Source organism: Aquarana catesbeiana, linkage group LG05 (assembly GCF_042186555.1).
Source record: "Aquarana catesbeiana isolate 2022-GZ linkage group LG05, ASM4218655v1, whole genome shotgun sequence".
Classification (NCBI taxonomy): domain Eukaryota; kingdom Metazoa; phylum Chordata; class Amphibia; order Anura; family Ranidae; genus Aquarana; species Aquarana catesbeiana.
Genome location: NC_133328.1, coordinates 653,877,993 through 653,900,169, shown reverse-complemented (window position 1 = coordinate 653,900,169; position 22,177 = coordinate 653,877,993). Strand labels below are relative to the sequence as shown.

At 52.7% G+C, this 22,177-nt stretch overlaps 1 protein-coding gene across 1 annotated transcript; it reads right to left on the bottom strand.

The window, feature by feature from the left end:
* Positions 1-650: 650 nt before the first annotated feature.
* LOC141146205 (regenerating islet-derived protein 4-like) lies at positions 651-18,436 on the bottom strand. Its single transcript, XM_073632938.1, has 6 exons — positions 18,348-18,436; positions 10,138-10,206; positions 9,666-9,763; positions 8,205-8,342; positions 4,030-4,144; positions 651-1,220 (listed from the first exon to the last, which is right to left on the bottom strand). The coding sequence occupies exons 2-6, from the start codon at positions 10,199-10,201 to the stop codon at positions 1,153-1,155; spliced, it is 483 nt and encodes a 160-aa protein (XP_073489039.1). The 5' UTR covers positions 10,202-10,206; positions 18,348-18,436; the 3' UTR covers positions 651-1,152.
* Positions 18,437-22,177: the final 3,741 nt, after the last annotated feature.

Sequence of the window (22,177 nt, the reverse complement as noted above, 5' to 3'; positions counted from 1 at the left end):
ACTCAATGGAGCGTACTTATTGGGATGCTCCAGTCCTGGATCGGCCTCCCTGTCACTTCCCCCTCTACCCTTTCTGACTGTCACCCATCTACTCTTTTCTAGTGCCTGCACCTCTTTGTCTCCATCCCCCTCTGTGCCGGCACCTCTTTGTCTCCACCCCCCTCTGTGCCTGCACCTCTTTGTCTCCACCCCCCTCTGTGCCTGCACCTCTTTGTCTCCACCCCCCTCTGTGCTGGCCCCTGCTGTGTACGTTCCTGGCTCTGCTTTAGTATGGAGGGACTTCTCAGTGCTGACAGTTGCTTCTCCAGATTCAGAACCTGGGCTTCCAGGGAAACAATGTGCTTACATTTTGCACAGCAGTATTCACCCTCGATCAGATGATCAAGGAACACATACATGCCGCAAGATGTACCCTGAGTTGCATCTCCACACCCACTGGGCATCATACCTATTAAATTTAATGAGGATTGGGGATTATACCCTGTCCAAATTACCTAGCAACTAGCTTCCTGACACTAATACTCAACAAGACAATACACAGGTATTGCAGACCCACGTGCACTTGCAGACCCATGTGCTATAGAGGACCATTGATGACCAGAGAAGTCCATTGATGACCATAGATGATTATTAATGACCATAGAGGCCCATTGATGACCAGAGATATTTATTGATGACCATAGAGGCCCATTGATAACCATAGATGATCATAGAGGACCATCGATGACCATTTATGACCATAGATGACCATAGAGGCCCATAGATGACCAATGATGACCAACGATGATGGTAAAGATAGATAGATAACCATTAAAGACCGTATAGGAACATAGATGACAATAGCTAATCATTGATGCCCATAGATGACCATAAAGGACCATTGATGACCATAGAGGTCCATTGATGACCATAGAGGACCATTGATGACCATAGAGACCCATTGATGACTATAGTGGCCCATTGATGACCATAAATATTTATTGATGACCATAGAGGCCCATTGATGACCATAGATTATTATTGATGACCATGGAGGCCCATTGATGACATTAGAGGCCCATAGATGACCATAGATGATATTGATGACCATAGAGGACTATTGATGATGGGTGATCTCAGCAGACGTCCAGCACATGTGGTCCTCCGGTGGGATCACGGTTTGTATTTGCACAAGTATTGTTTGACCAGCCGGCAGTTGCTGTCATTCCACTTTATGAACTCTGAAAGAGAAAGATTGTCGTTACCACTGACTGCGGTTATCGGGGCGCCTTTGCTGCGTATTGGAAGTGATCCAGCCACTAAGATTTCCCCACCACCTCCCCCCTGTATAGAACTCCGGGTCACATGGGACCCCTCTGGCTGCTCTGTTCTATATAACAATCTTTATTCGTATTTCACATCACCCCCCCCCCCCCCCAATGGTGGCCTTCCTTGTGACTGGTGCGTCTGGTTACCCTACATCCTTCCTGCAGGATTTATTACGCAAGTCCTCAGCTTGAACCCGTTCACCCAGAAAAAGTAGGAAAGTCTGGTAATCAGAGCCCTCCAAAAATAGTCCCCCCGCCCAGGTGCCCCCCCATCATATTCTCATATTCGTACTCTCTATACAGGACATCTCTCCGCCCCCCCCCCCCAGGTGCCCCCCGTCATATACATACTCTCTATACAGGACATCTCCTCCCCTGCCCAGGTGCCCCCCGTCATATACATACTCTCTATACAGGACATCTCTCCTCCCCCGCCCAGGTGCCCCCCATCATATACATACTCTCTATACAGGACAGCTCTCCGCCCCCCTGCCCAGGTGCCCCCCGTCATATACATACTCTCTATACAGGACATCTCCTCCCCCGCCCAGGTGCCCCCCGTCATATACATACTCTCTATACAGGACATCTCTCCTCCCCCGCCCAGGTGCCCCCCATCATATACATACTCTCTATACAGGACAGCTCTCCGCCCCCCTGCCCAGGTGCCCCCCGTCATATACATAATCTCTATACAGGACATCTCCTCCCCTGCCCAGGTGCCCCCCGTCATATACATACTCTCTATACAGGACATCTCCTCCCCCGCCCAGGTGCCCCCCGTCATATACATACTCTCTATACAGGACATCTCTCCTCCCCCGCCCAGGTGCCCCCCATCATATACATACTCTCTATACAGGACATCTCTCCTCCCCCGCCCAGGTGCCCCCCTTCATATACATACTCTCTATACAGAACATCTCCCCCCGCCCAGGTGCCCCCCCGTCATATACATACTCTCTATACAGGACATCTTCTCCCCCGCCCAGGTGCCCCCCGTCATATACATACTCTCTATACAGGACATCTCCTGCCCCGCCCAGGTGCCCCCCGTCATATACATACTCTCTATACAGGACATCTCCTCCCCCGCCCAGGTGCCCCCCCCGTCATATACATACTCTCTATACAGGACATCTCTCCTCCCCCGCCCAGGTGCCCCCCCCGTCATATACATACTCTCTATACAGGACATCTTCTCCCCCGCCCAGGTGCCCCCCGTCATATACATACTCTCTATACAGGACATCTCCTGCCCCGCCCAGGTGCCCCCCGTCATATACATACTCTCTATACAGGACATCTCCTCCCCCGCCCAGGTGCCCCCCCCGTCATATACATACTCTCTATACAGGACATCTCTCCTCCCCCGCCCAGGTGCCCCCCCCGTCATATACATACTCTCTATACAGGACATCTCCTGCCCCGCCCAGGTGCCCCCCGTCATATACATACTCTCTATACAGGACATCTCCTCCCCCGCCCAGGTGCCCCCCCCGTCATATACATACTCTCTATACAGGACATCTCTCCTCCCCCGCCCAGGTGCCCCCGTCATATACATACTCTCTATACAGGACATCTCCTCCCCCGCCCAGGTGCCCCCCCGTCATATACATACTCTCTATACAGGACATCTCCTCCCCTGCCCAGGTGCCCCCCGTCATATACATACTCTCTATTCAGGACATCTCTCCTCCCCCGCCCAGGTGCCCCCCGTCATATACATACTCTCTATATAGGACATCTTCTCCCCTGCCCACGTGCCCCCCGTCATATACATACTCTCTATACAGGACATCTCTCCGCCCCCCTGCCCAGGTGCCCCCTGTCATATACATAATCTCTATACAGGACATCTCCTCCCCCGCCCAGGTGCCCCCCGTCATATACATACTCTCTATACAGGACATCTCCTCCCCCGCCCAGGTGCCCCCCCGTCATATATATACTCTCTATACAGGACATCTCCCCCCCCGCCCAGGTGCCCCCCGTCATATAAATACTCTCTATACAGGACATCTCTCCCCCGCCCAGGTGCCCCCCGTCATATATATATACTCTCTATACAGGACGTCCCCCCCTGCACAGGTGCCCCCCGTCATATATATATGCTCTCTATACAGGACATCTCCCCTCCCGCCCAGGTGTCCCCCGTCATATATATATATACTCTCTATACAGGACATCCCCCCTCCCCCCGTCCAGGTGCCCCCCGTCATATATATATACTCTCTATACAGGACATCTCCCCTCCCCCCGCCCAGGTGCCCCCCCGTCATATACATACTCTCTATACAGGACATCTCTCCTCCCCCGCCTAGGTGCCCCCCGTCATATACATACTCTCTATACAGAACATCTCCCCCCGCCCAGGTGCCCCCGTCATATACATACTCTCTATACAGGACATCTCCCCCCACCCAGGTGCCCCTGTCATATATATATACTCTCTATACAGGACATCTCCCCCCCGCCCAGGTGCCCCCCGTCATATACATACTCTCTATACAGGACATCACCCCCCGCCCAGGTGCCCCCCCGTCATATATATACTCTCTATACAAGACATCCCCCCCCCCGCCCAGGTGCCCCCGTCATATACATACTCTCTATACAGGACATCTCCCCCCTGCCCAGGTGCCCCCGTCATATACATACTCTCTATACAGGACATCTCCCCCTCCTCCCGCCCAGGTGCCCCCCGTCATATACATACTCTCTATACAGGACAGCTCTCCGCAGTATTCTTCCTTCTTATAATTGTCCGGCTGATTCTCCAACCAGGAGCGGTAATTGTACATGGAGCCGTCGTTCCACTTCCAGCGACCGTTCTACAGAGAAAAGATGAACGTTTAGAGACATCCGCTCTGTCCCGGGAACCCTCAACTTCCCAAAGACTAGTACCGGTTACATGGTGATCTGAACCCCCAGAATACGACTCCTCTGTGGACTCAACCGGGGGTCTAATTTTAAAATAGACTGGTATTCACCCAGCCGTAGTTTGCTTTGTAGTTTGGTTTCCTGTCATCATCAGCTCCATCTAGTGACTATAATGTGGTATGTCTCCCGGAAATACCTCAATCAGAAAAATACCACGTTATGGGCACTAGATGGAGCTGACGATCAGAGGAAATCAACGCACCAAGCAAGATAGAATTCACAAGGGCTGGGCAAATGTCTGGGACTTTTCTCCAGAAAATGTTTTATTGACCCCTCAGTCTTTTCTCATGTCCAAATCCTTCACCATCATTGATTGGTGACCCAATTTTTACTCCCTTCCCCCTTTCCTCCAGATTTAGACTTTCTGCAAAGATTAACTTTACAGCAGTTTCCCGTTTACCCAGCGAGTCTGGACCACATTGTAGGCTTCTTCCGTGGCACTGCTTTACCAATCCTAGTGCCGTATGCCGCATAGTGTTCCTGAATTATCCACCATGGACCTCTCACCTCCCAATATGGATCTCTCACCATGGACCTCTCTCCTCTCACCACAGAAATCTCTCCATGGATCTCTCTCCTCTCACCACAGAAATCTCTCCATGGACCTCTCTCCTCTCACCACAGAAATCTCTCCATGGACCTCTCTCCTTCCACCACAGATCTCTCTCCGTGGACCTCTCTCCTTCCACCTCAGATCTTTCACCATGGACCTCTTTCCTTCCACCACAGATCTCTCTCCGTGGACCTCTCTCCTTCCACCTCAGATCTTTCACCATGGACCTCTCTCCTTCCACCACAGATCTCTCTCCGTGGACCTCTCTCCTTCCACCTCAGATCTTTCACCATGGACCTCTCTCCTTCCACCACAGATCTCTCTCCGTGGACCTCTCTCCTTCCACCACAGATCTCTCTCCGTGGACCTCTCTCCTTCCACTACAGATCTTTCACCATGGACCTCTCTCCTCTCACCACACATTTCTATCCATGGACCACTCTCCTCCCACCATAGATCTCTCACAATGGACTTCTCTCCTTGCACCACCCATCTCTCTCCATGGACCTCTCTCCCCTCACCTCAGAAATCTCTCCATGGACCTCTCTCCTTCCACCACAGATCTCTCTCCATGGACCTCTCTCCTTCCATCACAGATCTCTCTCCATGGACCTCTCTCCTTCCATCACAGATCTCTCACCATGGACCTCTCTGCTTCCATCACAGATCGCTCACCATGGACCTATCTCCTCTCACCATGCATCTCTCTTCATGAAACTCTCTCAGCACAGAAATCTCTCCATGGACCTCTCTCCTTCCACCACAGATCTCTCTCAATGGACCTCTCTCCTCCCACCACAGATCTCTCACCACGAACCTCTGTCCAGCAACAATAGATTTCTCTCCTCCCACCACAGATATCTCTCCAAGGACCTCTCTCCTCCCACCATGGATCTTTCACCATCGACCTCTCTCCTCTCACTACAGAAATATCTCCATGGACCTCTCTCCTCTCACCACAGAAATATCTCCATGGACCTCTCTCCTCTCACCACAGAAATCTCTCCATGGACCTCTCTCCTTCCACCACAGAAATCTCTCCATGAACCTCTCTCCTCTCACCACAGAAATCTCTCCATGGACCTCTCTCCTTCCACCACAGATCTCTCTCCGTGGACCTCTCTCCTTCCACCTCAGATCTTTCACCATGGACCTCTTTCCTTCCACCACAGATCTCTCTCCGTGGACCTCTCTCCTTCCACCTCAGATCTTTCACCATGGACCTCTCTCCTTCCACCACAGATCTCTCTCCGTGGACCTCTCTCCTTCCACCTCAGATCTTTCACCATGGACCTCTCTCCTTCCACCACAGATCTCTCTCCGTGGACCTCTCTCCTTCCACCACAGATCTCTCTCCGTGGACCTCTCTCCTTCCACTACAGATCTTTCACCATGGACCTCTCTCCTCTCACCACACATTTCTATCCATGGACCACTCTCCTCCCACCATAGATCTCTCACAATGGACTTCTCTCCTTGCACCACCCATCTCTCTCCATGGACCTCTCTCCCCTCACCTCAGAAATCTCTCCATGGACCTCTCTCCTTCCACCACAGATCTCTCTCCATGGACCTCTCTCCTTCCATCACAGATCTCTCACCATGGACCTCTCTGCTTCCATCACAGATCGCTCACCATGGACCTATCTCCTCTCACCATGCATCTCTCTTCATGAAACTCTCTCAGCACAGAAATCTCTCCATGGACCTCTCTCCTTCCACCACAGATCTCTCTCAATGGACCTCTCTCCTCCCACCACAGATCTCTCACCACGAACCTCTGTCCAGCAACAATAGATTTCTCTCCTCCCACCACAGATATCTCTCCAAGGACCTCTCTCCTCCCACCATGGATCTTTCACCATCGACCTCTCTCCTCTCACTACAGAAATATCTCCATGGACCTCTCTCCTCTCACCACAGAAATATCTCCATGGACCTCTCTCCTCTCACCACAGAAATCTCTCCATGGACCTCTCTCCTTCCACCACAGAAATCTCTCCATGAACCTCTCTCCTCTCACCACAGAAATCTCTCCATGGACCTCTCTCCTTCCACCACAGAAATCTCTCCATGGACCTCTCTCCTCTCACCACAGAAATCTATCCATGGACCTCTCTCCTCTCACCACAGAAATCTCTCCATGGACCTTTTCTCCTTCCACCACAGATCTCTCTCCATGGACCTCTCTCCTTCCACCACAGATCTCTCTCCATGGACCTCTCTCCTTCCACCATAAATCTCTCACCATGAACCTCTCTCCTCTCACAAAGCATCTCTCTCTATGGACCTCTCTCCTCCCACCATGGATCTCTCACCATGGACCTCTGTCCAGCAACAATAGATTTCTCTCCTCCCACCACAGATATCTCTCCAAGGACCTCTCTCCTCCCACCATGGATCTTTCACCATCGACCTCTCTCCTCTCACTACAGAAATATCTCCATGGACCTCTCTCCTCTCACCACAGAAATCTCTCCATGGACCTCTCTCCTCTCACCACAGAAATCTCTCCATGGACCTCTCTCCTCTCACCACAGAAATCTCTCCATGGACCTCTCTCCTCTCACCACAGAAATCTCTCCATGGACCTCTCTCCTTCCACCACAGAAATCTCTCCATGGACCTCTCTCCTCTCACCACAGAAATCTCTCCATGGACCTCTCTCCTCTCACCACAGAAATCTCTCCATGGACCTTTTCTCCTTCCACCACAGATCTCTCTCCATGGACCTCTCTCCTTCCACCATAAATCTCTCACCATGAACCTCTCTCCTCTCACAAAGCATCTCTCTCTATGGACCTCTCTCCTCCCACCATGGATCTCTCACCATGGACCTCTGTCCACCAACAATAGATCTCTCTTCTCCCACCACAGATATCTCTCCAAGGACCTCTCTCCTCCCACCATGTATCTCTCACTCTCGACCTCTCTCCTCTCACCCCAGAAATATCTCCATGGATCTTTCTCCTCTCACCACAGAAATCTCTCCATGGACCTCTCTCCTCTCACCACGCATCTCTCTCCATGAACCTCTCTCCTATCACCACTGATCTCTTACCATGGACCTCTCCCCTCCTACCACAGATATCTCTCACCATCGACCTCTCTCCTCTCACCCCAGAAATATCTCCATGGACCTTTCTCCTCTCACCACAGAAATCTCTCCATTGACCTCTCTCCTCTCACCACGCATCTCTCTCCATGGACCTCTCTCCTCTCACCATAGATCTCTCACCATGGACCTCTCTCCTCCCACCACAGAAATCTCTCCATGGACCTCTCTCCTCTCACCACAGAAAACTCTCCTTGGACCTCTCTCCTCTCACCACAGAAATCTTTCCTTGGAGCTCTCTCCTCTCACCCAGACCTCTCTCCATAGACCTCTCTCCCCTCACCTGCTCGGGGTCATGAAGTCCGATCCACACTGGCTGGTTCTTCTGGTAGGCATAGATGTGGGAGGCAACAACATCAGCTTCAGCAGAGTCCATAATAGAGGCCAGATGTGCTCCATGTCCATATGACTGGCAGTCGTACTGTGAAGACAGAAGGTGGCACTGGTCAGAGAGGCCTGCTCCACATTATGATGGGGTCCCTCTCATCTGCTTCCACCCCAGAATCATATAGACAATGGAGGGGATGGGGTGTTGGCTGCACTTTGGTTTTGTTTGTCATTTCCTCAGACATGAAACTACAGGTTAATCAAAGACTGTACAGAGGTGACAACACTGCTGTGTGATTACCTGCAGAAAGAACTGCATTGTCACCCTGGGGAAATACTGTATACTACTGGAAGGACCAACCAATAATAAAACAGCCTCTTTTTGAAAAGCAATTGTCCCCCAAATTCATCTGGGGAGCCAATATTTCAGTGTCAGTGTAAAGTACAGTGCACATCTATCTAGGTAATAACTGAGATGTGGCCTCTTGGTGAGGCCTAGCATGGTGTAGATGTGGCCACTGGGTGAGGCCTATCATGGTGTAGATGTGGCCCCTCGGTGAGGCCTAGCATGGTGTAGATGTGGACCCTGGAGAGGCCAAGCGTGGTGTAGATGTGGCCCCTGGGGGAGGCCTAGCAGGTTGCGGATGTGGCCCCTGGGGGAGGCCTAGCAGGGTGTAGATTTGGCCCTTTGGGGAAGCTGTGCAAGGTGTAGATGTGGCCCCTTGGGGAAGTTGTGCAAGGTTTAGATGTGGCCCCTTGGGGAATCTGTACAGGGTGTAGATGTGGCCCATTGGAGAAGCTGTGCAGGGTGTAGATGTGGCCCCTTGGGGAAGTTGTGCAAGGTGTAGATGTGGCCCCTTGGGGAATCTGTTACAGGGTGTAGATGTGGCCCATTGGGGAAGCTGTGCAGGGTGTAGATGTGGCCCATTGGGGAAGCTGTGCAGGGTGTAGATGTGGCCCATTGGGGAAGCTGTGCAGGGTGTAGATGTGGCCCATTGGGGAATCTGTTACAGGGTGTAGATGTGGCCCATTGGGGAAGCTGTGCAGGGTGTAGATGTGGCCCATTGGGGAAGCTGTGCAGGGTGTAGATGTGGCCCATTGGGGAAGCTGTGCAGGGTGTAGATGTGGCCCATTGGGGAAGCTGTGCAGGGTGTAGATGTGGCCCATTGGGGAAGCTGTGCAGGGTGTAGATGTGGCCCCTGGGGATGCTGCTGCCCACCATTCTGTAGGTCTCTGGCACAGTTCACCCTCTTCCACCATATTCTCCCTCTCATCCTCTGATTAATACTTGGCTCGGACTCCACCCTCTTCCATTTTCCATCACGTGACAGCGATGTGGCGCCAAGGAGCAGGAGCCTAGGGTAGTATTTAGAGTAATAGGTATAAATGGAGCATTATCCACTGAGCAATGCCTTACCTCGGCCTCAGACCAGCTTAGTGGGTATCGGAAATGTCCATAACAGTTTGCCTTGTAAAAGAACCATCCGGGAGGGCAACTACTCCGCGCCTTACTACCTAGAACAAGAGGAAACGTGTGTGCAAGACCAATCATTACTCAGAGTGATAGGTGGGGGAGGGAGCTGTGTGTAGGAGAGCAATAAAATACTAAAATACTCTACGGGGGGCACTATAGCTTTATGTGTAGGGGGAGTAATAATGCTCTCTGTGAAGGAAGGGTGGTAATACTCGGTGTGTAGGGGAGAAAAAAACAATAGTGACTAGGCCTCTGTGAGGTGGGTAGGAGTAGTAGATACGGCCTTGTAAAAGGAGGGTAATAATAAGGCTATTGAGTAGGAGGGCAGTGGTAAGTAAGGTAGTAATCTCTATGTAGGGAAGATAGTAGAAGGGTAGTAACAAGCAATCTTTGATAGCAGTTCTAGTATATTTACCTTCTGTAACCTGAGTTATGGTCAAGGAGCCCAGAAGCAGAACTACAAGCAACGAAGCCTCCATGTTACCTGCAAAGAATTGTTGGTAAGAATAAACAATGAGAAAGCATTTCTTCTACTATGATTAGCCGTGGCAGAGAATAGAACTCGCATGAGAGCAGTGAGAGTCATCATGTGAGCATGCAAGTCTGTGTGTGGAGAGTCGGCTTGTGGCGGTGTGAGGAGAGTCTTTGTATGTTGGTGTGAGGAGAGTCGGCATGCGGCGGTGTGAGGAGAGTCGGCGTGTGGCGGTGTGAGGAGAGTCGGCATGTGGCAGTGTGAGGAGAGTCGGTGTGTGGCTGTGTGAGGAGAGTCTTTGTATGTTGGTGTGAGGAGAGTCGGCGTGTGGCGGTGTAAGGAGAGTCTTTGTATGTTGGTGTGAGGAGAGTCGGCGTGTGGCGGTGTAAGGAGAGTCTTTGTATGTTGGTGTGAGGTGAGTCGGCATGTGGTGGTGTGAGGAGAGTCGGCGTGTGGTGGTGTGAGGAGAGTCGGCGTGTGGCGGTGTGAGGAGAGTCGGCGTGTGGCGGTGTGAGGAGAGTCATTGTATGTTGGTATGAGGAGAGTCAGCGTGTGATGGAGTGAGGAGAGTCTTTGTATGTTGGTGTGAGGAGAGTCGGCGTGTGGTGGTGTGAGGAGAGTCGGCGTGTGGCGGTGTGAGGAGAGTCGGCGTGTGGCGGTGTGAGGAGAGTCATTGTATGTTGGTATGAGGAGAGTCAGCGTGTGATGGTGTGAGGAGAGTCTTTGTATGTTGGTGTGAGGAGAGTCTTTGTATGTTGGTGTGAGGAGAGTCGGCATGTGGTGGTGTGAGGAGAGTCTTTGTATGTTGGTATGAGGAGAGTCAGCGTGTGATGGTGTGAGGAGAGTCTTTGTATGTTGGTGTGAGGAGAGTCGGCATGTGGTGGTGTGAGGAGAGTCTTTGTATGTTGGTGTGAGGAGAGTCGGCGTGTGGAGAGTCTTTGTATGTTGGTATGAGGAGAGTCAGCGTGTGATGGTGTGAAGAGAGTCTTTGTATGTTGGTGTGAGGAGAGTCGGCATGTGGTGGTGTGAGGAGAGTCTTTGTATGTTGGTGTGAGGAGAGTCGGCGTGTGGCGATGTGAGGAGAGTCATTGTATGTTGGTGTGAGGAGAGTCAGCGTGTGATGGTGTGAGGAGAGTCTTTGTATGTTGGTGTGAGGAGAGTCGGCATGTGGTGGTGTGAGGAGAGTCGGCGTGTTGCGGTGAGGAGAGTTGATGGTGTGAGGAGAGTCTTTGTATGTTGGTGTGAGGAGAGTCGGCATGTGGTGGTGTGAGGAGAGTCGGCGTGTTGCGGTGAGGAGAGTTGATGGTGTGAGGAGAGTCGGCGCGTGGCGGTGTGAGGAGAATCTTTGTATGTTGGTATGAGGAGAGTCGGCATGTGGCGGTGTGAGGAGAGTCGGCGTGTGGCGGTGTGAGGAGAGTCTTTGTATGTTGGTGTGAGGAGAGTCGGCGTGTGGCGGTGTGAGGAGAGTCGGTTTGAGGAGAGTCGGCATGTGGCGGTGTGAGGAGAGTCGGCGTGTGGCGGTGTGAGGAGAGTCGATGGTGTGAGGAGAGTCAGCGTGTGGCGGTGTGAGGAGAGTCTTTGTATGTTGGTGTGAGGAGAGTCGGCATGTGGCGGTGTGAGGAGAGTCTTTGTATGTTGGTGTGAGGAGAGTCGGCGTGTGGCGGTGTGAGGAGAGTCTTTGTATGTTGGTGTGAGGAGAGTCGGCGTGTGGCGGTGTGAGAGTCATTGTATGTTGGTGTTAGGAGAGTCGGCGTGTGGCGGTGTGAGAGTCATTGTATGTTGGTGTGAGGAGAGTCGGTGTGTGGCGGTGTGAGGAGAGTCTTTGTATGTTGGTGTGAGGAGAGTCGGCATGTGGCGGTGAGGAGAGTCGATGGTGTGAGGAGAGTTGGCGTGTGGTGGTGTGAGGAGAGTCTTTGTATGTTGGTGTGAGGAGAGTTGGCGTGTGGTGGTGTGAGGAGAGTCTTTGTATGTTGGTGTGAGGAGAGTCAGCGTGTGGCGGTGTGAGGAGAGTCTTTGTATGTTGGTGTGAGGAGAGTCAGCGTGTGGCGGTGTGAGGAGAGTCTTTGTATGTTGGTGTGAGGAGAGTCAGCGTGTGGCGGTGTGAGGAGAGTCGGCGTGTGGCGGTGTGAGGAGAGTCGATGGTGTGAGGAGTGTCTTTGTATGTTGGTGTGAGGAAAGTCGGCGTGTGGCGGTGTGAGGTGAGTCGGCGTGTGGCGGTGTGAGGAGAGTCTTTGTATGTTGGTGTGAGGAGAGTCGGCGTGTGGCGGTGTGAGGAGAGTCGATGGTGTGAGGAGTGTCTTTGTATGTTGGTGTGAGGAGAGTCGGCGTGTGGCGGTGTGAGGTGAGTCGGCGTGTGGCGGTGTGAGGAGAGTCTTTGTATGTTGGTGTGAGGAGAGTCGGCATGTGGTGGTGTGAGGAGAGTCTTTGTATGTTGGTGTGAGGAGAGTCGGCGTGTGGCGGTGTGAGGTGAGTCGGCGTGTGGCGGTGTGAGGAGAGTCTTTGTATGTTGGTGTGAGGAGAGTCGGCATGTGGCGGTGTAAGGAGAGTCTTTGTATGTTGGTGTGAGGAGAGTCGGCATGTGGCGGTGTGAGGAGAGTCTTTGTATGTTGGTGTGAGGAGAGTCGGCGTGTGGCGGTGTGAGGAGAGTCATTGTATGTTGGTATGAGGAGAGTCAGCGTGTGATGGAGTGAGGAGAGTCTTTGTATGTTGGTGTGAGGTGAGTCGGCATGTGGTGGTGTGAGGAGAGTCGATGGTGTGAGGAGAGTCGGCGTGTGGTGGTGTGAGGAGAGGCGGTGTGAGGAGAGGCGGTGTGAGGAGAGTCAGCGTGTGATGGTGTGAGGAGAGTCTTTGTATGTTGGTATGAGGAGAGTCGGCATGTGGTGTTGTGAGGAGAGTCGGCGTGTGGCGGTGTGAGGAGAGTCATTGTATGTTGGTATGAGGAGAGTCAGCGTGTGATGGTGTGAGGAGAGTCTTTGTATGTTGGTGTGAGGAGAGTCGGCATGTGGTGGTGTGAGGAGAGTCAGCGTGTGGCGGTGAGGAGAGTCGATGGTGTGAGGAGAGTCGGCGTGTGGCAGTGTGAGGAGAGTCTTTGTATGTTGGTATGAGGAGAGTCGGCATGTGGTGTTGTGAGGAGAGTCGGCGTGTGGCGGTGTGAGGAGAGTCATTGTATGTTGGTATGAGGAGAGTCAGCGTGTGATGGTGTGAGGAGAGTCTTTGTATGTTGGTGTGAGGAGAGTCGGCATGTGGTGGTGTGAGGAGAGTCGGCGTGTGGCGGTGAGGAGAGTCGATGGTGTGAGGAGAGTCGGCGTGTGGCAGTGTGAGGAGAGTCTTTGTATGTTGGTGTGAGGAGAGTCGGCATGTGGCTGGGTGAGGAGAGTCGGTGTGAGGCGAGTCGGCATGTGGCGGTGTGAGGAGAGTCGGCGTGTGGCGGTGTGAGAGTCATTGTATGTTGGTGTGAGGAGAGTCGGCGTGTGGCGGTGTGAGAGTCATTGTATGTTGGTGTGAGGAGAGTCGGCGTGTGGCGGTGTGAGGAGAGTCTTTGTATGTTGGTGTGAGGAGAGTCGGCATGTGGCGGTGAGGAGAGTCGATGGTGTGAGGAGAGTCGGCGTGTGGTGGTGTGAGGAGAGTCTTTGTATGTTGGTGTGAAGAGAGTCAGCGTGTGGCGGTGTGAGGAGAGTCGGCGTGTGGCGGTGTGAGGAGAGTCGATGGTGTGAGGAGAGTCTTTGTATTTTGGTGTGAGGAGAGTCGGCGTGTGGGGTTGTGAGGAGAGTCGGCGTGTGGCGGTGTGAGGAGAGTCTTTGTATGTTGGTCTGAGGAAAATCGGCGTGTGGCGGTGTGAGGAGAGTCTTTGTATGTTGGTGTGAGGAGAGTCGGCGTGTGGCGGTGTGAGGAGAGTCTTTGTATGTTGGTGTGAGGACAGTTGGTGTGTGGCGGTGTGAGGAGAGTCGGCGTGTGGCGGTGTCAGAGTCATTGTATGTTTGTGTGAGGAGAGTCAGTGTGTGGCGGTGTGAGGAGAGTATTTGTATGTTGGTGTGAGGAGAGTCAGCGTGTGGCGGTGTGAGGAGAGTCGGCGTGTGGTGGTGTGAGGAGAGTCTTTGTATGTTGGTGTGAAGAGAGTCGGCATGTGGCGGTGTGAGGAGAGTATTTGTATGTTGGTGTGAGGAGAGTCGGCATGTGGTGGTGTGAGGAGAGTCAGCAGTGTGAGGAGAGTCATTGTATGTTGATATGAGGAGAGTTGGCATGTGGCCGTGTGAGGACAGTCGGTGGTGTGTTGGTGTGAGGAGAGTCGGTGGTGTGAGGAGAGTTGATGGTGTAAGGAGAGTCTTTGTATGTTGGTGTGAGGAGAGTCGGTGTGTGGTGGTGTGAGGAGAGTCGATAGTGTGAGGAGAGTCTTTGTATGTTGGTGTGAGGAGAGTCGGCATGTGGCGTTGAGGAGAGTCGATGGTGTGAGGAGAGTTGGCATGTGAGGAGAGTCGGCATGTGGCCCGTGTGAAGACAGTCGGTGGTGTGGTGGTGTGAGGAGAGTCGGTGGTGTGAGGAGAGTCGATGGTGTGAGGAGAGTCTTTGTATGTTGGTGAGAGGAGAGTCGATGGTGTGAGGAGAGTCACCGTGTGGTGGTGTGAGGAGAGTCGATGGTGTGAGGAAAGTCTTTGTATGTTGGTGTGAGGAGAGTCGGCGTGTGGCAGTGTGAGGAGAGTCGATGGTGTGAGGAGAGACTTCGTGAATTGGTGTAAGGAGAGTCGGCGTGTGGCGTTGAGGAGAGTCTTTGTATGTTGGTGTGAGGAGAGTTTTTGTATGTTTGTGTGAGGAGAGTCAGTGTGTGGCGGTGTGAGGAGAGTCGGCGTGTGGCGGTGAGGAGAGTCGATGGTGTGAGGAGAGTCGGTGTGTGGTGGTGTGAGGAGAGTCTTTGTATGTTGGTGTGAGGAGAGTCAGCGTGTGGCGGTGTGAGGAGAGTCGGAGTGTAGCCGTGTGAGGAGAGTCGGTGTGTGGTGGTGTGAGGAGAGTCTTTGTATGTTGGTGTGAGGAGAGTCGGCATGTGGCGGTGTGAGGAGAGTCTTTGTATGTTGGTGTGAGGAGAGTCAGCGTGTGGCGGTGTGAGGAGAGTTTTTGTATGTTGGTGTGAGGAGAGTCGGCATGTGGCGGTGTGAGGAGAGTTTTTGTATGTTGGTGTGAGGAGAGTCGGTGTGTGGCGGTGTGAGGCGAGTCGGCATGTGGTGGTGTGAGGAGAGTCAGCAGTGTGAGGAGAGTCATTGTATGTTGATATGAGGAGAGTCGGCGTGTGGCAGTGTGAGGAGAATCGATGGTGTGAGGAGAGTCTTTGTATGTTGGTGTGAGGAGAGTCGATGGTGTGAGGAGAGTCTTTGTATGTTGGTGTGAGGAGAGTCGGCGCGTGGCGGTGTGAGGAGAGTCGATGGTGTGAGGAGAGTCGGCATGTGGCGTTGAGGAGAGTCGATGGTGTGAGGAGAGTTGGCATGTGAGGAGAGTTGGCATGTGGCCGTGTGAGGACAGTCGGTGGTGTGTTGGTGTGAGGAGAGTCGGTGGTGTGAGGAGAGTTGGTGGTGTGAGGAGAGTCGATGGTGTGAGGAGAGTCTTTGTATGTTGGTGTGAGGAGAGTCGGCGTGTGGCGGTGTGAGGAGAGTCGGCGTGTGGCGGTGTGAGGAGAGTCGGCGTGTGGCGGTGTGAGGAGAGTCGGCGTGTGGCAGTGTGAGGAGAGTCGGCGTGTGGCAGTGTGAGGAGAGTCGGCATGTGATGGTGTGAGGAGAGTCATTGTATGTTGGTGTGAGGTTAGTCGGCATGTGGTGGTGTGAGGAGAGTCGGCATGTGGTGGTGTGAGAAGAGTCGGCGTGTGGCGGTGTGAGGAGAGTCATTGTATGTTGGTATGAGGAGAGTCAGTGTGTGATGGAGTGAGGAGAGTCTTTGTGTGTTGGTGTGAGGAGAGTCAGCATGTGGTGGTGTGAGGAGAGTCGGCATGTGGTGGTGTGAGGAGAGTCGGCGTGTGGCGGTGTGAGGAGAGTCATTGTATGTTGGTATGAGGAGAGTCAGCGTGTGATGGTGTGAGGAGAGTCTTTGTATGTTGGTGTGAGGAGAGTCGGCATGTGGTGGTGTGAGGAGAGTCGGCGTGTGGCGGTGAGGAGAGTCGATGGTGTGAGGAGAGTTAGCGTGTGAGGAGAGTCGGCGTGTGGCGGTGTGAGGAGAGTCTTTGTATGTTGGTGTGAGGAGAGTCGGCATGTGGCGGGGTGAGGAGAGTCGGTGTGAGGCGAGTCCGCATGTGGCGGTGTGAGGAGAGTCGGCGTGTGGCGGTGTGAGGAGAGTCTTTGTATGTTGGTGTGAGGAGAGTCGGCATGTGGCGGTGTGAGGAGAGTCGGCGTGTGGCGGTGTGAGGAGAGTCGGCGTGTGGCGGTGTGAGGAGAGTCTTTGTATGTTGGTGTGAGGAGAGTCGGCGTGTGGCGGTGTGAGGAGAGTCTTTGTATGTTGGTGTGAGGAGAGTCGGCGTGTGGCGGTGTGAGGAGAGTCATTGTATGTTGGTGTGAGGAGAGTCAGCGTGTGATGGTGTGAGGAGAGTCTTTGTATGTTGGTGTGAGGAGAGTCGGCATGTGGTGGTGTGAGGAGAGTCGGCGTGTTGCGGTGAGGACAGTCGATGGTGTGAGGAGAGTCGGCGCGTGGCAGTGTGAGGAGAGTCTTTGTATGTTGGTATGAGGAGAGTCGGCATGTGGCGGTGTGAGGAGAGTCGGCGTGTGGCGGTGTGAGGAGAGTCTTTGTATGTTGGTGTGAGGAGAGTCGGCGTGTGGCAGTGTGAGGAGAGTCGGTGTGAGGAGAGTCGGCATGTGGCGGTGTGAGGAGAGTCGGCGTGTGGCGGTGTGAGGAGAGTCGATGGTGTGAGGAGAGTCAGCGTGTGGCGGTGTGAGGAGAGTCTTTGTATGTTGGTGTGAGGAGAGTCGGCGTGTGGCGGTGTGAGGAGAGTCTTTGTATGTTGGTGTGAGGAGAGTCGGCGTGTGGCCGTGTGAGGACAGTCGGTGGTGTGGTGGTGTGAGGAGAGTTGGTGGTGTGGTGGTGTGAGGACAGTCGGTGGTGTGAGGACAGTCGGTGGTGTGAGGACAGTCGGTGGTGTGGTGGTGCGAGGAGAGTCGGTGGTGTGAGGACAGTCGGTGGTGTGGTGGTGTGAGGAGAGTCGGTGTGTGGCGGTGTGGTGGAGTGGTGTGTGGTGGTGTGAGGAGAGTCGGTGTTGTGAGGAGAGTCGCCGTGTGGTGGTGTGAGGAGAGTGTGAGGAGAGTCGGCGTGTGGCGGTGTGGTGTGTGGTGGTGTGAGAGAGTCGGTGGTGTGAGGAGAGTCGGTGTGTGGCGGTGTGGTGTGTGGTGGTGTGAGGACAGTCGGTGGTGTGAGGAGAGTCGGCGTGTGGCAGTGTGGTGGTGTGAGGAGAGTCGGTGGTGTGAGGAGAGTCGGTGTGTGGCGGTGTGGTGTGTGGTGGTGTGAGGACAGTCGGTGGTGTGAGGAGAGTCGGTGTGTGGTGGTGTGAGGAGAGTCGGCGTGTGGCGGTGTGGTGGTGTGAGGAGAGTCGGTGGTGTGAGGAGAGTCGGTGTGTGGTGGTGTGAGGAGAGTGTGAGGAGAGTCGGTGTGTGGCGGTGTGGTGTGTGGTGGTGTGAGGAGAGTCGATGGTGTGAGGAGAGTGTGAGGAGAGTAGCCGTGTGGTGGTGTGAGGAGAGTCGGTGGTGTGAGGAGAGTCGGTGTGTGGTGGTGTGAGGAGAGTGTGAGGAGAGTCGGTGTGTGGCGGTGTGGTGTGTGGTGGTGTGAGGACAGTCGGTGGTGTGAGGAGAGTCGGCGTGTGGCGGTGTGGTGGTGTGAGGAGAGTCGGTGGTGTGAGGAGAGTCGGTGTGTGGTGGTGTGAGGAGAGTGTGAGGAGAGTCGGTGTGTGGCGGTGTGGTGGTGTGAGGAGAGTCGATGGTGTGAGGAGAGTGTGAGGAGAGTAGCCGTGTGGTGGTGTGAGGAGAGTCGGTGGTGTGAGGAGAGTCGGTGTGTGGCGGTGTGGTGGTGTGAGGAGAGTGTGAGGAGAGTAGCCATGTGGTGGTGTGAGGAGAGTCGGTGGTGTGGTGTGATGTGTGATGTGTGGTTTGTGGCGGTGTATCGTATATCGGAGGTAGAGAGAAGAATCGTCTTACCTGTGTCTCGGAGATTATGGAGCTCCTGTAGACGGATTGCCGCCTCTATATATCTGCAGCGGGTTTCCTCCTCTGGTTATAAAGTGATTTCCATCTCTAGAGATAAGGACAGATGGATCTCGTCTCACACCCAATAATAAGACCTCCACCTTCACCCACATCCTCCACCCCGATCTACCACCTCCACCCGCCGTCTCCAGCACCTCCTCATCTCACATACAGTCCAGAGCTCTCCCGATATGTTCCGTCATTGACTTTCAATTCCCACCTTATAATAAATATTCCATAATTGCCGTGTAAACAATGTCACGCCGGACGCACCTCGTCTCACCTTATCTATATTATCTATAAGGCAATTCATGGATTGCAGTTGACCATCCCCCACTACTCTGCAAACATTCTCTGTTTTCTCAGATGTCATTATTACATTGTAATGGATTTCTGGTGCGAATATTTATCATACAGATTTCCAGTCATCTACGCCTCGTGACCGCATAATGTGTCTCCAACATGGACACCAAGCCTTCCAATCCCATCCTATCTACAGTGCCTTGAAAAAATATTCATACCCCTTGAAATTCCCCACATTTTGTTACAACCAAAAATGTAAATGTATTTTATTGGGATTTTATGTGATAGACCAACACAAAGTGTCACATAATTGTGAAGTGGAAGGAAAATGATAAATGATACAAATAAATATGTGAAAAGTGTGGGGGAGGGGCATTTGTATGGCGCCCCCCGGAGTCAATACTTTGTAGAACCCCCTTTCTCTACAAGTCTTTTTGGGGATGTCTCTACCAGCTTTGCACATCTAGAGAGGACATTTCTGCCCATTCTTCTTTGTAAAATATCTCAAGCTCTGTCAGATTGGATGGAGAGCGTCTGTGAACAGCAATTTTCAAGTCTTGCCACAGATTCTCAATGTGATTTAGGTCTGGACTGTGACTGGGCCATTCTAACACATGAATATGCTTTGATCTAAACCATTCCATTGTAGCTCTGGCTGGATGTTTCGGGTCGTTGTCCTGCTGGAAGGTGAACCTCCACCCCAGTCTCAAGTCTTTTGTAGACTCTAACAGGTTTTCTTCTAAGATTGTCCTGTATTTGTCTCCATCCATCTTCCCATCAGCTCTGACCAGCTTCCCTGTCCCTGCTGAAGAAAAGCATCCCCACCACATGATGCTGCCACCACCATGTTTCACGGTGGGGATGGTGTGTTCAGGGTGATGTGCCGTGTTAGTTTTCCCCACACATAGCGTTTTACTTTTAGGTCATAAAGTTGAATTTTGATCTCCTCTGACCAGAGCACCTTCTTCCACATGTTTGCTGTGTCCTCCACATGGCTTCTCACAAACTAAAAACAGGACTTCTTATGACTTTCTTTCTCCAATGTCTTTCTTCTTGTCACTCTTCCATAAAGGGCAGATTTGTGGAGAACACGACTAATAGTTGTCCTGTGGACAGATTCTCCCACCTGAGCTGTGGATCTCTGCAGTAGAGATGAGCTCGATGTTCGGGTCTAACATAAGTTCGACTTGATCATCGGGTGTTTGCCTGTTTGCAGAACAGCGAACATTATGGGGCGTTTGCGGGAAATTTGAGCGCCCGCGGAACACCCCATAATGCACTGCGAGATCGCAGTGCATTGCTGTATGATGACTGGCCAAAGCATTCAACTGACCTGCATGCTTTGGCCAATCTCAGCGTCCTCTGCTAAGAGAGCCATAATTGGCCAAAGGCAGGGTGCCTTTGGCCAATCATGGCTCAGGGGGACTAAGTCCACGCCCCACACTATATAAGGCTGCCTACATGGCGGCCTCTGTGTAGCGTTGTTGGTGTGGACGGAGACATAGCTTGATTTAGATTAAGCAGGCAGGTTATTCAGTTAGTGGCCGTGTATTTGAGATATATATATATTTTTTTAAATACACTGACTGAATATAGAGGAAACACTGAATTTATAGGCTATGCTAAATGCAGAGTATATACCGTATTTATCGGCGTATAAAACGCACTTTTTTCCCCTTAAAATCAGGGGAAAATCGTGGGTGCGTGTTATACGCCGATCCTCCGCCGATTGTGAGCCTTTTTGCGGCTCTTGGCGGCTCTCGGCCACTCTCGCTGTCCCGCGTGAGCCGGCGAAAGCCGCCAAGAATGGCCCAAAGCCGCCGAGAGCGGCGGCACCATTTTTAAACGGCAGCACTGCAAACATAGGGGCAAGGCTGCAGATGGACACTCACAAGGCTGCATTGATGGGCATTTAAATGTAAGTTTTTTTCCTTAAAATTCCCTCCTAAACTTGGGGTGCGTGTTATACGCCGATAAATACGGTATATATATTTGTGACATTGGGGATTGTTCAGCTCAGTGATAGATGCGTTTTTCTGTCCACATCAGACAGGCATTTATAGTGAAGGGCCTGGTAGCCCACGCTTATTAAACAAAACAGTCCATAAATCCACGAAGGAATCCCACAAAGGGTTTTACACGTCATTCAAACAAAACTGAAAATGCAAGCCCACCTGGCTACTCTTTAACAGCCCTGCTGTTATAGGTACTGGTAACTCAAACCACCAGATCTTCCAGGCCCACGGTCTTGGGTGCACACAACTTTGGGCTCCTTAAAGCTTCAAACCCCTCAATGCACACAGCTTCTGGCTCCTTGGACGCACACAGAGCTTTGAGCTTCTTAATGCACACAGCATCTATCCTCACACAGAGACACTCACTAGCAGCCATTGCTCCAACTCCACCTTCCTTCTTCTTCTGCTCTCACCAGCCTCTCGTTATATGGGCTGTGTACACCTGAGCACACACACTGCTGGCTGTCCACAAGACCCGGACACAGGGTTGGAGATCCCGTCCCACCCAAGACTCTGAAGGATCTCCAAACTACAGAGCCCCTTCCAGAAATAGCAAGATCCGGAGAAAACTGCCAGAGCAAATCTACGCTCTGTAGCTCTGCAATCCGCCGATATGCAGACTCTGTGTCCACTTTATCACTCTGCATCCAGTGTAGCCTATATCTGCAGTGCATTCCATGGTGTACTGTTGCTACTACACTTCTGGTGGTGTACACAATGCAGTGTAGTGCGGTGTTGCAAAATAAAATATACATCATGTCTGGAAGACCACCAAGGAGAGGCAGTCGCTCACAGGCCACTAAAAGAGGACAAGCAGGCTCTGTGTCTACAGTGAACAGTGCTGGTCGTGGACATGGTGCATCCTCTGCCAGTGGCCATGGGGCACGCTTGTCCTTTTTTTCTGCTGCTGGCCGTGTTATTGAGCCACAACATGCAGAAGAGTTGGTGGAGTGGATAACAAAGCCGTCCTCATCCTCCTCATCCTCCCCATCCTCCTCATCCTCCTCATCCTCCTCATCCTCCCCATCCTCCTCATACTCTGTCACCCAGGCTCAGAGTAGTTTGCCTTCGGATGCAGCTGCCAAAGCGGCCTATTCCACCGGCTCCTTGTCCACAGTCACTCCTTCCGTAGCCCCACCATCATGCACGGAGGAGTCCCCCGAACTATTCGACCACAGTGTTGGGTACATGGGGATGGAGGATGAGCAGCGTTTTGAAGGCTCCGATGTTGGTTCACAGGTTGAGGAAGGGAGTAATGTGAGCCTAGAGAGAGGGGGTGCCCAAGAAGGACAAGAAACTGGCAGTCATGTTCTCCCAGCTGCAGCATACTGCCAGGTTTGCTCCAGTGATGAGGAGGGAGGGGATGATGAGGTCACTGACTCTACTTGGGTGCCAGAGAGGAGGAGGAGGAGGAGGCACATCTCCAATGAGGCAGGATGTCTTCTAGGGGGCAGCTTAAGGGCA

What these genes read in the sequence shown, in the direction of transcription:
- LOC141146205 (XM_073632938.1), bottom strand. Translation starts at nt 10,201, where the DNA reads ATGGAGGCTTCGTTGCTTGTAGTTCTGCTTCTGGGCTCCTTGACCATA. An exon ending in TAAGCTGGTCTGAGGCCGAG is followed by an intron (nt 8,343 to 9,665) that starts GTAAGGCATTGC and finishes CTGTCTTCACAG; the next exon opens with TACGACTGCCAGTCATATGG. An exon ending in GACTTCATGACCCCGAGCAG is followed by an intron (nt 4,145 to 8,204) that starts GTGAGGGGAGAG and finishes TTTTCTCTGTAG; the next exon opens with AACGGTCGCTGGAAGTGGAA.